The 14,724-nt window shown below is 34.3% G+C and overlaps 1 protein-coding gene across 1 annotated transcript in view; it reads left to right on the top strand.

The window, feature by feature from the left end:
• ABCB5 (ATP binding cassette subfamily B member 5) overlaps positions 1–14,724 on the top strand; it is a 120,662-nt gene that overhangs the window by 73,057 nt on the left and 32,881 nt on the right. Inside the window, exons 16-19 of the mRNA XM_045793653.2 lie at positions 3,973–4,116; positions 5,047–5,151; positions 5,326–5,403; positions 11,797–11,880. Of these exons, the coding sequence (XP_045649609.1) occupies positions 3,973–4,116; positions 5,047–5,151; positions 5,326–5,403; positions 11,797–11,880 (411 nt within the window). The remainder of the gene's footprint in view (positions 1–3,972; positions 4,117–5,046; positions 5,152–5,325; positions 5,404–11,796; positions 11,881–14,724) is intronic.

The raw sequence follows: 14,724 nt of genomic DNA, 5'->3' as shown, positions 1-14,724 counted from the left end.
AAGTGAAATAAGTCAATCAGAGAAAGACAATTATATGGTCCCACTGATATGTGGAATTTGAGAAACAAGGCAGAGGATCATAGGGGAAGAGAGGAAAAAATGACACAAGAAGAAACCGGAGAGGGAGACAAACCATAAGAGACTCTTAATCTCAGGAATTAAACTGAGGTTTACTGGAGTGGAGGTGGGGTGGGAGGGGTGGGATGGCTGAGTGATGGACATTGGGAGGGTATGTGTTGTGGTGAGCGCTGTGTATTGTGTAAGACTGATGATTACAGACCTGTACCCCTGAAACAAATAATACATTATATGTTAACAAAAAAAAGAAGAAGATTCAATATCATTGAGATGTCAGTTCTCCAAGCTGATCTACAGGGGTTCAAGGCAATACCAATCAATATTTCAGCAGGCTTTTTGGTAAAATTTGACAAACTAATTCTAACTGGAAATTCAAAAGGAATAAATAAGCAAAAAGACTTTGAAAAAGAACAAAGTTGGAAGATTTGTACTACCTAATTTCAATTCTTAGTATAAGCTATAGTAATCAAAATAATGTGCTATTAGCATAAAAATAAACAAATAGATCAATAGTGCAGAATAGAATTAAGAAATAGACCCACATATATATGGTTAATTGTATTTAGACAAAAGTCCAAAGGCAATTCAATAGTGAATGTATAGTCTTTTCAAGAAATGATACTATACCTCTATACAACTATATAGATAATAGTCATCCTCAATCCATACCTCACATCAAAAATAAAAATTAACTCAAAATGGATTACAAACCTTCCTGTAAAACCTAAAGTTAGAAAACTTCCATAAGAAAATCCAGGAGAAAATCTTTATGACTTTGAATTTAGCAAAGATTTCCTAGATACAACACCAAAAGCACAATTCATAAAAGAGAAAAAAAATGATAAATTAGACTTCACCAAAAGGAAGACTTTTGCTATTTGTAAAACATTTATGAGAGATGGAAAGATAGGCCATAATCTGGGAGAAAATACTTACAAATCACATATCTGATAAAAGACTTGTGTCCAAAATATACAAAGAACTCCCAAAGCACAGTAAGAATACCAGCAATCCAGGGTGCCTGGGTGGCTCAGGCAGTTAAGTGTCTGCATTCAGTTCAGGTCATGATCCTAGGGTCCTGGGATTGAGTCCTGCATTGGACTCCCTGCTCAGCTGGGAGCCTGCTTTTTCCTCTGCCTGTTGCTCCCCCTGCTTGTGTTCTCTCTCTCTTTCTCTCTCTCTCTCTCACTCTCTGACAAATAAATAAATAATCTTAAAAAAAGAAAAAAGAATACTAGCAATCCAAATGAAAACTTGGCAGAAGATTTGAATAGACATTTTGCAAAAGAAGATGCACATATGGGAAGCAAGCATACAAAAAGATGCCAAATGTTGTTAGTCATTAGAGAAGTGGAAATAAACTTGTAATTGAGATATCATGACACATCTATTAGAATGGTAAAATCTAAAAAGACTGACACTAGCAAGTGTTTGCAATGATATGAAGCCACCAGTATTCCACATTTTGCTGGTGGGAATATGAAATGGTAAACTTACTTTGGAAAACGGTTTGGCAATTTCTTAAAAAGTTGAAGATACACCTACTATCTGATCCAGCCATTCTATCTCTAGGTATTTACCTGAGAGAAATGAAAGCATATGTCCACACAAAGTCTTGAATATGAATATTCATAGTGGTTTTCTTTGTAATAGCCCAAACTCCAAATTCATGTCAACAGGTGAATGGATATATAAATTTTGGCATATCCATACAATGGAATACTGCTCAGCCATAAAAATGAATGAAATGTTAATTTATACAATATTATGAATAAATCTCAAAGTAATCTTGAAGCAAAAGAAGCCAGATGAAAAGAGTACATACTTTATGATTTCATTTATATAAAATTTTAGAAAATGCAAAATAATCAATCTGTAGTGACAGAAAGCATGTCAGTGATTGTAGGGGAAGAGGATTGGCCACTGAGAGGTGTGGAAGAGGCGGATTATGAAAGGTAGTAGAAAACTTCTGGAAGTAATGGATATGTTCATTATCTTGACTGTGGTAATGGTTTCATGGGTGTATAGTTATGTTTAAACTTAACAAGTTGTACATTTTAAATATATACAGCTTGTTGTATGAAAACTATAATAACTCATTATAGCTCTAAAATATATGACATTTAAATTCTTTAGAAAGGTTTGTTTTTTAACTTTTTTTAAGATTTATTTATTTATTTTAGAGAGAGGGCAGCAGCAGGAGGAGGGCTAGAGGGAGAGGAAGAAGGAGAGAATCTCAAGCAGACTCCCCACTGAGCACGGAGCCAGATGCAGGGCTTGATCTCACGAACCTGAGATCATGACCTGAGCCAAAATCAAGAGTCACATGCTTAACCGACTGAGCCACCCAGGCACCTGTTTTTTAATTTTTTTAAAGCCCTTTTCTATCTCTTTACAAAATATCTATAATTTCATATATTTTTATATCAGATTCTCTTAAAACATGCTATAACCTGAAACATATTTAGGGAGCAAGCTTACTGAAATTTTTCGGGTTTTTTGTCTTATTTTATTATTTTCTATCTTTATAACATTAAGTAATACCCATTTTTTTAACCTGTTATTGTATATTTTTCCAAAGACAAAAGGATACATTATTCTGTAGGAGTAAGATAGCCTGCCTACATTTACTGTGTCTAATTTACTGATGTTATGTCCTGGACACACTAAGTCCTAGTTTCATTACAAAATGAGGTAATTTTATGAAGAATTTGACAGAAAATCTGTGCTCAGTGCTTGACAAAGAGCTGGTATGCAACTTTTTAAAACTTCTGCACATTCTTTTGAACAGTCACCTAACTGAGAAGTAAGGCTTTTTGTGATGATGATCTTCAGAAAACTTAAGAAGGAAAGATAATATAGTCAAATTATTAAGTAACCCAATATAAGTGTGGTTTACCCATCCTGAAAATAGACTATGAAGGCTTTAGTATTTTAGAAGTTCTATTGTTCAAACAACAGAGTTTACATTATAGTTGCCAGACTAATACTAAAGCAAGAACTACAAACTACTTTATAGTCGTTCTGAAGAATTCTCTTATTAGGTTCATAAATGACATTACTTTGAAAGTGAATGCCAAGAGGAAGTTTTAATATATGAAATTGCCTAGTAGTTTGCTGTCTACTTTCCTATTCAAAGTAATTACTCACAACAAAGTTTTTCACAAGATTTTTTAGATTTCTGAAATAAATCCACTACACATGCCGGACAAGAGCAAGGAGAAATCATTATCATATTATTTATCCTCTGATCATCATGACTGCTACCTTCCCATTCACAAGTTAAACTAAAAATAATCTGAGAAGATAGGAACTTCATCCCCCTTGGAAAGATGAAGAAACTGAGGCTTGGTGACTTTAAGTAATATGCTCAGATATTGCAGCATTTTTCTTATAAATGGGAACCCCAAAACAAGCTTTAAACTAAGATGTTAGAAAAAATGTTTCTGTAAATAAGTCATGAAACTGGAAAACTTTCAAGCTTGAAATGCTAGTAAAATTTTTACTTTCTGTCTATGCTTAGTTCCTTTTGTCTTATCCTAGGGTACAATATTCCATCTAGGTTAACAGGAATAAAGAAAATATGCCTGTCATTTATTCTGTGAGTACTAGCTGTCAGATTTTTTGAGTTAATCTGTACTTTTTAAATGACAGTAACAATGAAATACCAAAAGGATAAATTGCACAAATAGTCACTCTGGGGTAAGATTCTTTTACATGTTGAGGACATCAAGTAATATGGGTGGTGAAATTTTTCTAAGAAATATTCTACTTTTACCCTGCCACCTATTATATTTGATATTTTACATTATAAATCTGTTTAGAATTGGTTAACTTCTCTAGGTTCCATTATGCTCTCAAACTGAGGTATTAACCAAAGTATTTTATTCATAGACAAGTCTTCCTGAAGTTTCTCTGTTTAAAATTTTTAAATTAATCAAGTCTGAATGGCTTTCTGTGGTTCTGGGGACATTGGCTGCTGTTCTAAATGGAACTGTTCATCCAGTATTTTCCATCATCTTTGCAAAAATCGTAACTGTAAGTAAAGCTAATTTGCTAATATTTTTAACAATTTTAAACAAAATATAGCCTGAGAGAACAGACCTGTTGTACTTTGACCCAGCAATGGGGAAACCGGAACTTGCAGTGGGTCACCCATAACGTAGGATCCATGATAGGAAGGTTAGCTAATGTTCTCAGGGGATAAGCCAGCCTCTATTGTGAAGTCTTGGCTGGGCCTTGTTGACTGGGCAATCAGTAAAGAAATTACTTTGTTTTCTAATTTTGACTCCAGTGCCGTATCAGCATTCCAAAGCACTGAGGCAATAAAATAGACAAATACAACTACTCTTCTTTCAACTAGTCCCAACAATGGCCATTTTTTATTACCAGCCAGCTCAAGGAGAGGAAATAACAAGAGCTTGGGATTGTGCCAAGGGACTCAGGAGAGTTGATGGATCCAAGAACAAAGTCATGTTAAGTCTTCAGTCTCCCAGATTAGCACAGCTACATTTTTTCAACATAGATGCCAATATATGTATAATTACTAATTTTAGGAACAATTTCTAGGGACATGTATAAAGGTCTCACATTGCAGGTAGTACCTTAAATAGAAGAATATTAAGAAACCTAAGTTAGTAGCAATTATTAAAAATAGAATTCAAATAAACTGGTGGTTTCTTTGAAAATATACTGTGATAATAATAGCAGATGGAAGATTCATTGTCTGATCTCATATTTACATAGCTTAAGTGAGAAATTTGACAGCAAATCATTTTTTATCATATGTAATGAATGTACCGGATAGAATAATAGTGCACTTCTTTTCCCCAAAAATGTATAGTCTTATTCTTATGTTGAAATCCATTCAAAAATTTCTGATAGACATTTCAATTTTTTCTCTTTCTTTTATATTTTCTTCCGATCACTTGATATTTTTATATCATATTTTTATCTATTCCTTTTCAGGTGTTTGAAGATGATGATAAAACCACATTAAAGCATGATGCTGAGATGTATTCCATAATATTTGTCATTTTGGGTGTTACTTGCTTTGTCGGTTATTTCATTCAGGTAAGTTTTTAATGAATTAAATAAGCTTGAACATGATCATTTTTATATCATCCTCTGATTAAAAAATAATAATATAATAAATAAAATATAAATAAATAAATGTAGTGACTAAATATTACAAAGAAATAGAAAAGAGAATTAAGAATAAATATAGATTTTCTTTTTATTTTCCAGGGATTATTTTATGGCAGAGCAGGGGAAATTTTAACCATGAGATTAAGACATTTGGCATTTAAAGCCATGTTATATCAGGTCAGTGTTTAGTTGATTTTTTTCTTATTTTATTTAAAGTGTGTTTTTAAATATTCCAACCTGTAGTTTTTCAAGTCAATTTCTTGACATAATCTTTCCTTTGATCCCTTAAAAGCATGCTTTTTGTGTTCTAAGCAGCATTTAACATCAGAATTCTTACGGTATATTTTTCTAATGGAAGCAAGTTCAAGATTGTTATGTTTGAAAATACAACTTAATAGAAAACAGAATTTAGAGTCCATTTCTTTTTCCTTGAATCTTTTTTTTTTACATGTATAATGTAGTGTTCTAGGATCAGATTGAAAGACCAAATAAATAAAAACTGAGAATTAAGTGCTATAATATCTCACAGAACATATTTTAAAAGGAGGAGTTAATTCCTCTAGTTCTCATCCATGTGCAAGTTTTTTCACCCTATGCTTCTGTAACCAGCCAGTCTCTCTGTCCTCATCAGAAAAGTCCTGAATTCAGGTAGTAGGCTCGCTGACAGGTTGGCCTGCCATGCACAGATGATCAATCACTCCTGTGAAATAACTAAAACTGGGTAGATCAAGTAGTAATCTTGAGAGGTGAATCTTGCGGGCAAATGGCAGGAATGTCCCAGATCAGCACTTCTAAAATTCTTTCAGAAGCTGAGGTATATTGGGTTCCCTGAAAGCCAATAATTGATTTGAAGCCATTCACCATACTTTCTGTCACCAGAGCTCCCTGTGCAGGAGCAAATAGCTTCCTGCCAAGGTCATTTCTTGTCAGAAATAGAATTACTGAGACGCCTGGGTGGCACAGCGGTTAAGTGTCTGCCTTCGGCTCAGGGCGTGATCCCGGCGTTATGGGATCAAGCCCCACATCAGGCTCTTCTGCTATGAGCCTGCTTCTTCCTCTCCCACTCCCCCCGCTTGTGTTCCCTCTCTTGCTGGCTGTCTCTATCTCTGTCAAATAAATAAATAAAATCTTTTAAAAAAAAAAAAAAGAGAAAGAAAGAAAGAAATAGAATTACTGTCACTCTACCTGAGTCGTCAAAGCCAGTTTTTACATCTTGTGACATTTAGCAGTAGTCACTGCTGCCGTGTAACAAAATTCCTAGGCCTTTTTGCTCTTGGGGAACTACAAGTTACAGAATTCAGTAAAGCAAGTGCAAGGTTTCTCATAGCAACTTGATGTTCTGAAGCAGTTGGTGCCTGACATTCTCTGCTCAAAGGTCTGTCAGAGATAACTGGAGACTCTCCTTAATCCAGAAAATCAAAAATATACTTGATGGATCATAAAACCATTTAATGCCTGCACAGCTCACTCAAGTTAAATTTATACTTTAATTTTGTTTTTTATTTATGAACACTTTATGTCCTTTCCTTAAATCTTTGGTGAAATTAGGTGGGATTTTAACTAATACTGTATTTCACACTTACTGATAATTTCTGCTCATTTTTGTTTTTCTGTATGAATTTCTGTTTTTCCACATTCAAGGAAATTTACTTTTTCAATTTCCAGGAATTTTTGATAGTGTACCCTGAATGTCTGAATGTTTTGAACAAAAGAACATATATAACTTTTCCAAACATTGCTTTGAACTTTGTCTCTAGAGGTTCACAGCATGCTTTTGGTGGAGTCTTAAGTCCAGGAGCCAGTTTAACAAGTGGTTACCATTAATCCAATATCCTGAAGACTAATACTAGACGTGAATGCTCTGCCTACAACTAGCCATGTGAATAGCTGGACAGTAACATTCTTGAATAAAGTAGCTTCTGCCCATAAGAATGCCCTAAACTCTGATCCTCCAAAAAACACACACATTCAAAGATACACACAGAAACTCTCTGCTATTCAGCAGATGTTATTAAATTCCCCCATAAATTCAACTCATTCCCTTTCAGGTCATTGTTTGTTTTTCCTCTTCATGCTTTAGCATTCTTTTTGCTTCATATCTTTGCTTTTTCAAATTGGAGAAAAAGAAGAGTAGGATATTTGGCCTTTTCTTTATAAATACCTTCCCAATTTCAGTTTTGTCTATTGTAAGGGACTCCTAATGTGTACTTTTGCCTGACTCTTATTACCTGGCTTTTGTCCTGACTTTTTAAGGCTTAGAAAGCATGCTGAGACTTGCACTGTTTTTTATAACTATTTTGAAACCTCATTTCATGTAGAGGTATTTATGGAATCAGGTGTGGTCTTTTTGTAGGTATAAAATCTGTCTTTTATTTGATTACTTGACATCCTTCCAGTTGAAAAGAATGTTCTAAGTGCTGCTGACTTCAGTGGTTGTAAATAATTCATTGCTCAAAACTAAATTTATATTTCTTAATGGTAAATATTGACCTAAAGATCTGTTGGATTTCTGAACAGATATGTATTTTTGCTTATTTCTCTTTAAATTAGATTGGCTAGGGCTTCTTTGGGGGGTCTCTAAATCATGAGATGATAGAATTAATGGTGATCACTAAGGGATCTCAAAAAGCTACTTCCAAAAGGATTTGAGGTAGCAAGTCCTGAAGCAAGAAAAACAGGTAATGAGACTCAACTATAATGCTTCAGTTAAATGGGAGGTAGAACATGATAGTTGATTAAAAACTCTGGCATCTGGTTGCCTAGGTTCAAATCCTGACCTCAGTACTTGCCAGCTATGTGGCCTTGGACAAGTTATTTAATCCTGCAGTACCTTGGCTTCCTCATTTATAAAACATGGATAGTCATAGTACCTACCTCATACAGTTATGATAATAATTGAGAAGATACATACCAAATATGTATACATCATAGTGTTACTGTATTTTTTTTTTTTTACTTCTAGTATAATTATTGACAGGAAAAAAATGTGTTTACTAGTATCAAAAAACCTGATAGTCTTACATACAATCATTTTACCATCAGGAAAAGTAAAAGCAAGCTAATTTTTACTTAACACCAGCTATGTTCCAGAAACTCTAAGTGTTTTAGCATATATTGCCTATGCTGGAATACAGTCCCTAGAGTACACATTGCTGACTTGTTGGAAAGTAATTTTGGACATCTTGCTGATTGAACATCAGATAATGACTAAGACTTGTCACATGTATATCCTACACCTAGTGTGTTATACAAGTTACTCTAGAATCAAGAATGTAATATTCCATATTAAATTATCCTTTCAAGATTTTTACTTTATATTGTATCTAAAATTTCTTTGTGCATTCCATGCCATGTTGAAATATACAAATAATTAGAAAATGTAAAGTTTATCTTAATTTTTTTGAGCATACAATAAAAAAAACAGGTAAATGTCTTCCAGGTCAAGAATGCTATAGTTATTATCATTGCTGATGTGTGTTTACAACATGTTAGGCTCTTGAGTGGGGTTTTGTTTTCAAAATTATGAATGGTAGTGCTAATTGTGATCTCTGTGGGATGCCCTTTGGGTATCGTGGATCCTCAACTCTTTGGAACACCTTCCCAATGCAGGGGCTTACAGAGTAGTGCTGTCATACTGGGGTTGTACCCACCCTTCTCTTGCCATATTCCTCCATGGGAGCTCTCTTCTCACACAACTGTATGATTAATGCACAGCCCTCTCTCTGTTATGCTTCTGTTTACTTAGTTTGCAGAAACATGTAACCTGGATGTCAGGGCCCTGGCTGAGTTGTAAGCCAACAATTCTTTTGCTCTTCACTTACTAAAAATAAGTCATTTTTCAGACAGGCTCCACATGATTTTAATCCACAAGAGATATTAGTGGTTTGAGTGAGTGGGAGGAAACATTCAATAGCTAATAAAAGGAAATCAGAATTCCTCAGGCTGAGAAGTACTAAGAAGTGCTCTCTCTATTTACTGTTGAAAATGAAAGTGGTGGGGCGCCTGGGTGGCACAGCAGTTAAGCGTCTGCCTTCGGCTCAGGGCGTGATCCCGGTGTTGTGGGATCGAGCCCCACATCAGGCTCCTCCTCTATGAGCCTGCTTCTTCCTCTCCCACTCCCCCTGCTTGTGTTCCCTCTCTCGCTGGCTGTCTCTATCTCTGTCAAATTAATAAATAAAATCTTTAAAAAAAGAAAAAGAAAAAGAAAAGAAAAGAAAAAAGAAAATGAAAGTGGCTATAACATAATGCTTTTATTGCTTATATTTTTGACCTATCTCCTTCAGATCACATGCTTCTTGGCCACAGGGGTTTTACATTGGCTTTTTTGCCTCTTTAGCCTCTCACAGTGCCCAGTGTTTATAAGATCTAGGGAGTAATATGAAGTGTCAGGGAAAATCTTGCCTATCTATCCTAAAGAGAAGGAGATAGACTTTTTATCATTAATCAGTTTAGACAGAAAGGTTTGGAAATATTTTTTTTAATTTCAAGTTTTTATTTAAATTCTAGTTAGTTAACATATTGGTTTCAGGTGTAGAATTTAGTGATTCATCACTTACAACACCCAGTACTGATCACAAGTGCCCTCCACAATACTCATCACCCATTTAGCCCATCCCCCACCCTCCATCAACCCTGTTTGTTCTCGATAGTTAAGAGTCTCTTATGGTTTGCTTCCCTCTCTCTTTTTTCCCCTCCCCCTATGTTTGTATGTTTTGTTTCTTAATTTCCACATATGAGTGAAATCATATGATATTTGTCTTTCTCTGACTTACTTCACTTAGCTTAATACACTTTAGCTCCATCCCCGTCATTGTAAATGGCAAGATTTCATTCTTTTTGATGGCTGAGTAATATTCCATTGTACCACATCTTCTTTATCCATTCATCTGTCAATGGACATTTGGGCTCTTTCCATAATTTGCTATTGTTGATAATGCTGCTATAAACATTGAGGTGCATGTGCCCCTCAGAATCAGTATGTTTGTATTCTTTGGATATATACCTAGCAGTGTAATCGCTGGGTCATAGATTAGTTCTATTTTTAACTTTTTGAGGAAGCTCCATAATGTTTTCCACAGTGGCATTCCCACCAACAGTGTAAGAGGGTTCCCCTTTCTCCACATCCTCACCAACATCTGCTGTCTCCTATGTTGTTAATTTTAGCCATTTCAACAGGTGTGAGGTGGTGTCTCATCGTGATTTTGATTTGTATTTCCCTGATGATGAGTGATGTTGAGCCCCTTTTCATGTGTCTGTTAGCCATCTGTGTGTCTTCTTTGGAACAAATGTCTGTTCATGTCTTCTGCCCATTTCTTGACTGGATTATTTATTTTTGGTGTGTTGAGTTTGATAAATTCTTTAAAGATTTTTGGATACTAACCCTTTATCAGATATGTCATTTGCAAATATCTCCTCTCATTCCATAGGTTTTCTCTTAGTTTTATTGATTGTTTCCTTCACTGTGAAGAAGGTTTTATCTTGATGAAGTCCCAGTCATTCATTTTTGCTTTTGTTTTCCTTGTCTCCAGAGACATGTCTAGTAAGAAATTGCTATAGTCAGTGTCAAAGAGGTTGCTGCCTGTGTTCTTCTCTAAGATTTTGATGGTTTCCTAATCACATTTAGGTCTTTCATACATTTTGAATTTATTTTTGTGTATGGAGTAAGACGGTGTTCCAACTTCATTCGTCTGCATGTTGCTGTCCAGTTTTTCCAACACCATTTGTTGAAGAGACATTTTTCCATTGGATATTCTTTTCTGCTTCGTTGAAGATTATTAGTTGACCATATGGTTGTGGGTCCATTTCTGGGTTTTCTATTCTGTCCCACTGATCTATGTGTCTGTTTTTTGCCAGTACTATATTGTCTAGATGCCAGTACCATATTATCTTGTAATACAACTTGAAGTCTGGAATTATGATGCTTCCAGCTTTGCTTTTATTTTTCAAAGTTGCTTTGGCTATTTGGGGTCTTTTGTAGTTCCATACAAATTTTAGGATTGTTTGTTCCAGGTCTGTGAAAAATGCTGGTGGTATTTTGATAGGGATTGCATTAAATGTGTAGATTGCTTTGGACATCTACACATCTACAAATCTACAAATATAGACATTTTAACAATATTTGTTTTGTTTGGAAATATTTCTAAATTGTTTTGTGCATAACTTTTTAAATAGTCTGCTCTTCACAAATTACTTGTGGAGTAAAATTGCAACTTACTTGGTGGTTCAAAATGACCATTTTTGATGTTGATTATTGTGCAATATTGTAGCATTGGTAATGGTTCCAAGCTATTGGGCTTATGTTCTTCATTTTGTATCTAAGTATAAATCTTTGTGAAGTAAGAAACAAAAGTCATTTGATCCATAGTATTTATAAGAATTAAATACCTGGGAGTGAAGGGGCGGGTAAATAGCTTCTGACCTAGTACAACAGAATCACAAGTCAGAAAAGAATCTTTTTGGTAACCATATGTTCATTTTTGGTTTGGTTTGGTTTTTTGTTGTTTGTTTTTTGTTTGTTTTGTTTTGTTTTTGATAACCATTTTAATGGTTTTAATTCTACTTCTTCTCTAGGATATTTCCTGGTTTGATGATAAGGAAAACAGCACAGGAGCCTTGACAACAATATTAGCCATAGATATAGCACAAATCCAAGGAGTATGTATATTGCTTTCTTGGGTGTTGTTTTTATTTTTTGTGGTTTTTTTTGCTTTTATTCTTAAATGGTGTATGTATGTAGTGTGTATGTATGTACACACACTTACCTGTGCATGTTTGTAAGCTATACTAAGATGACTCACATCCTTAAAGAGACCAGGTAAGTCTCAGGGCTAACTGGGAGCTCTCAATGAAAGATATAAGGAAGCCTTTCAGTTCTGGATATTTTTAACACAAAAAAAAAAAAAAAGGAGAGAGAAATTTTATTGAATCACTACACTGTACACCTGAGACTAATGTAACTTTGTATGTCAACTATATAGGAATATAAAAAATAATAAAAAAGGGGAAAAAAGATTTAGCACATTTATTGGATGACCAGAAGACTAAAGAAGATACCAAGAGTGAGTTAAAGAGCTCAGAATTGAATAGTAAGAAAAGAAAAGGTAGCCAAATGAAAACATACACACAATTTAGAAGTTTTAATAAAAGAAGAAAGTGTAGTTTTTCCTTCTAAGGATAAATTTGTCTTACCAGAGAATAGAACAAGTTGGTTACATTTGTGAATATTCACAAGCATCCATAATGGTTTGCAAAACAATTTTATGATGTAAAAAAAGCTCAAGAGGAAAAGTGGCATCATCTTCATTTCTTCCTGAAACTCCTTTTCATTATTTGGAAGGTAAGGTTCTAAATTTATTAGACAGAATTTAAATTTTAAAATAGGGCTGAGGAGGGACGCCTGGGTGGCTCAGATGGTCAAAGCATCTGCCTTCGGCTCAGGTCATGATCCCGGAGTCCTGGGATGGAGCCCTGTATTGGGCTCCCTGCTCAGTGGGGAGCCTGCTTCTCCCTCTCCCTCTGCCATTTCCTCTGCTTGTGCTCTCTGGTTCTCTCTATCTCTCTGTCAAATATATAAAAAAGCTCTTTAAAAAATAATTAATTAAAAAATTAAAAAATAAAATAGGGCTGAGGAGATCAATTTTACTGGCATAAGTGGGGAAAATGATGTATAAAATTTCACTTAATAGTCAAGTAATGAGCATAGCATTAATCTTCCATAGCACAATAGAATTATCTGAATGACATTTTCCGTGTTTAGGAATGACAAGGTTCACTCCCTTAGGGAGAAATATCCCTATAATTCCAGTTGAATCTCCATTCCACAAAATTTGCTACTTTTTTTTATTATGTTCAGTTAGCCAGCTTATAATACATCGTAAGTATTTGATGTAGTGCTACTTTTTTCTTTACCATGCTGATATTTTTCTCTTTCTACCTATCATTCAAATTTTTTAAAATTCCAGTAAAATAGGCATTCCTACTAGCAGTTATGTTAGATTTGTAGGACATCTCTTTTAGCAAGTATTTACTTCAGACAAAAAAAAACAAATTAGAACTAAAAGGCCAACCTTACTCTCTTTGCATTCATTAGTTGTTTTTAACAAATAGTGTTGCATCTCATTGAGAAAAATTAATGAAATATTTGTCAGCCTGATAACTTACAAGCATCTGGCTAATACCATTTGATCACTGGAGAGTTTCTTGTTGCAATTTGTAAATGTTGGTCTCATAATAATTTCTGCACAAGTCAGATCATTTTCATTGAATGAAAAGTAATAGCTAAATATTAAATGGTTGAAATACTGATGGGAAATTTTAAAGCTGTTGAATTTAAAAAGCAGCACAAGCAAAGATTTCCAAGGGTGAGACTATGTCTACTGGCATGTAATTCACATAAACCCTTGCTTTGCAATATAAACGCAGATTCATATCTAACTTGAATGAATACTCTTTTTACTGTAGGAAGAACTATTTACCAATTCTCTTTGTCTGCTATTTATTTTCTCACACAAACATACTAGAGATGAATTAGGAAATAATAATTTGGGTTCATATTTCCTATCTTTTCAACTTAAGACATATTCCATCTCAGTTTCTTCATCATGCAATTTCAGTTAAATTTTATTTTATCAAATGTATTAGGGTAAATGTTCATAAAATAACTCCTTAATAATAGTAAATATTACTTTGAAACCTTTACTAATGGCCAAAAAATATATACACCCTTAGCCATTTTTAGAAACTCTGGTACTTTGAGAGTCATGAGAAAACATGTTAGTGAAATAAAGTCATAGAACAACATGATTCCTGAAATACTTGATTGAATACAACTAATTTAACTGATATTATTTCAGCCCAAGTAATGGCTTACTGCCATACATGTGTCAACAGACTGTTTTCCATGTAATATATAGTGTTATTAAGGGTACAAAGCAATTTTAGATTCCTTGGAAAACTAGGTTCCACAAAACTATAAGGTATTATTTCTGTATATTTTAGCAACCCCTTTTCATCACCCAAAAGTGTTACCTCATTTTTGTCCACAAGAAAGTGTGTTATTCATGCCATAGTGTACACTTGATATACTACTGACAGATACTACGTTAGTTCCAAGAATTCTTCTCATCAGAACTATAATTATATTGTCCCAAGAAATCATAAAAATTTCATTTAATTCCAAGAGCCAGATAAATTGATTGGATGCTAGCCAGACCTAGGATATCATTACCTGGACAATGGTGACCTCATTTCCTGATTTAACTTTTTGACATGGGAAGTGTATAAAACAGTTTGATATTACTTGTGATTCAAACAATGATAGTCATTATCGAAATGACTCTACCAGAGTATAAGTTTGGCATGTAATTGCTGTTTTGCCTTACCATTTTTGGTTGAATTCATTAAGAAACGTTAACAAGTCTACAGCAAAAGCTAATATCCAGAGCCATAGTGGCTAAAGGTGATTCTTTTTGAAAAGGAAAATTTTGGTGTCAGCCCTGA

The sequence above is a fragment of the Ursus americanus genome, chromosome 3 (genome assembly GCF_024610735.1).
Source record: "Ursus americanus isolate L20-20 chromosome 3, mUrsAme1.1.p, whole genome shotgun sequence".
Taxonomy (NCBI): Eukaryota; Metazoa; Chordata; class Mammalia; order Carnivora; family Ursidae; genus Ursus; species Ursus americanus.
This window is presented reverse-complemented; position numbering and strand designations above follow the sequence as displayed.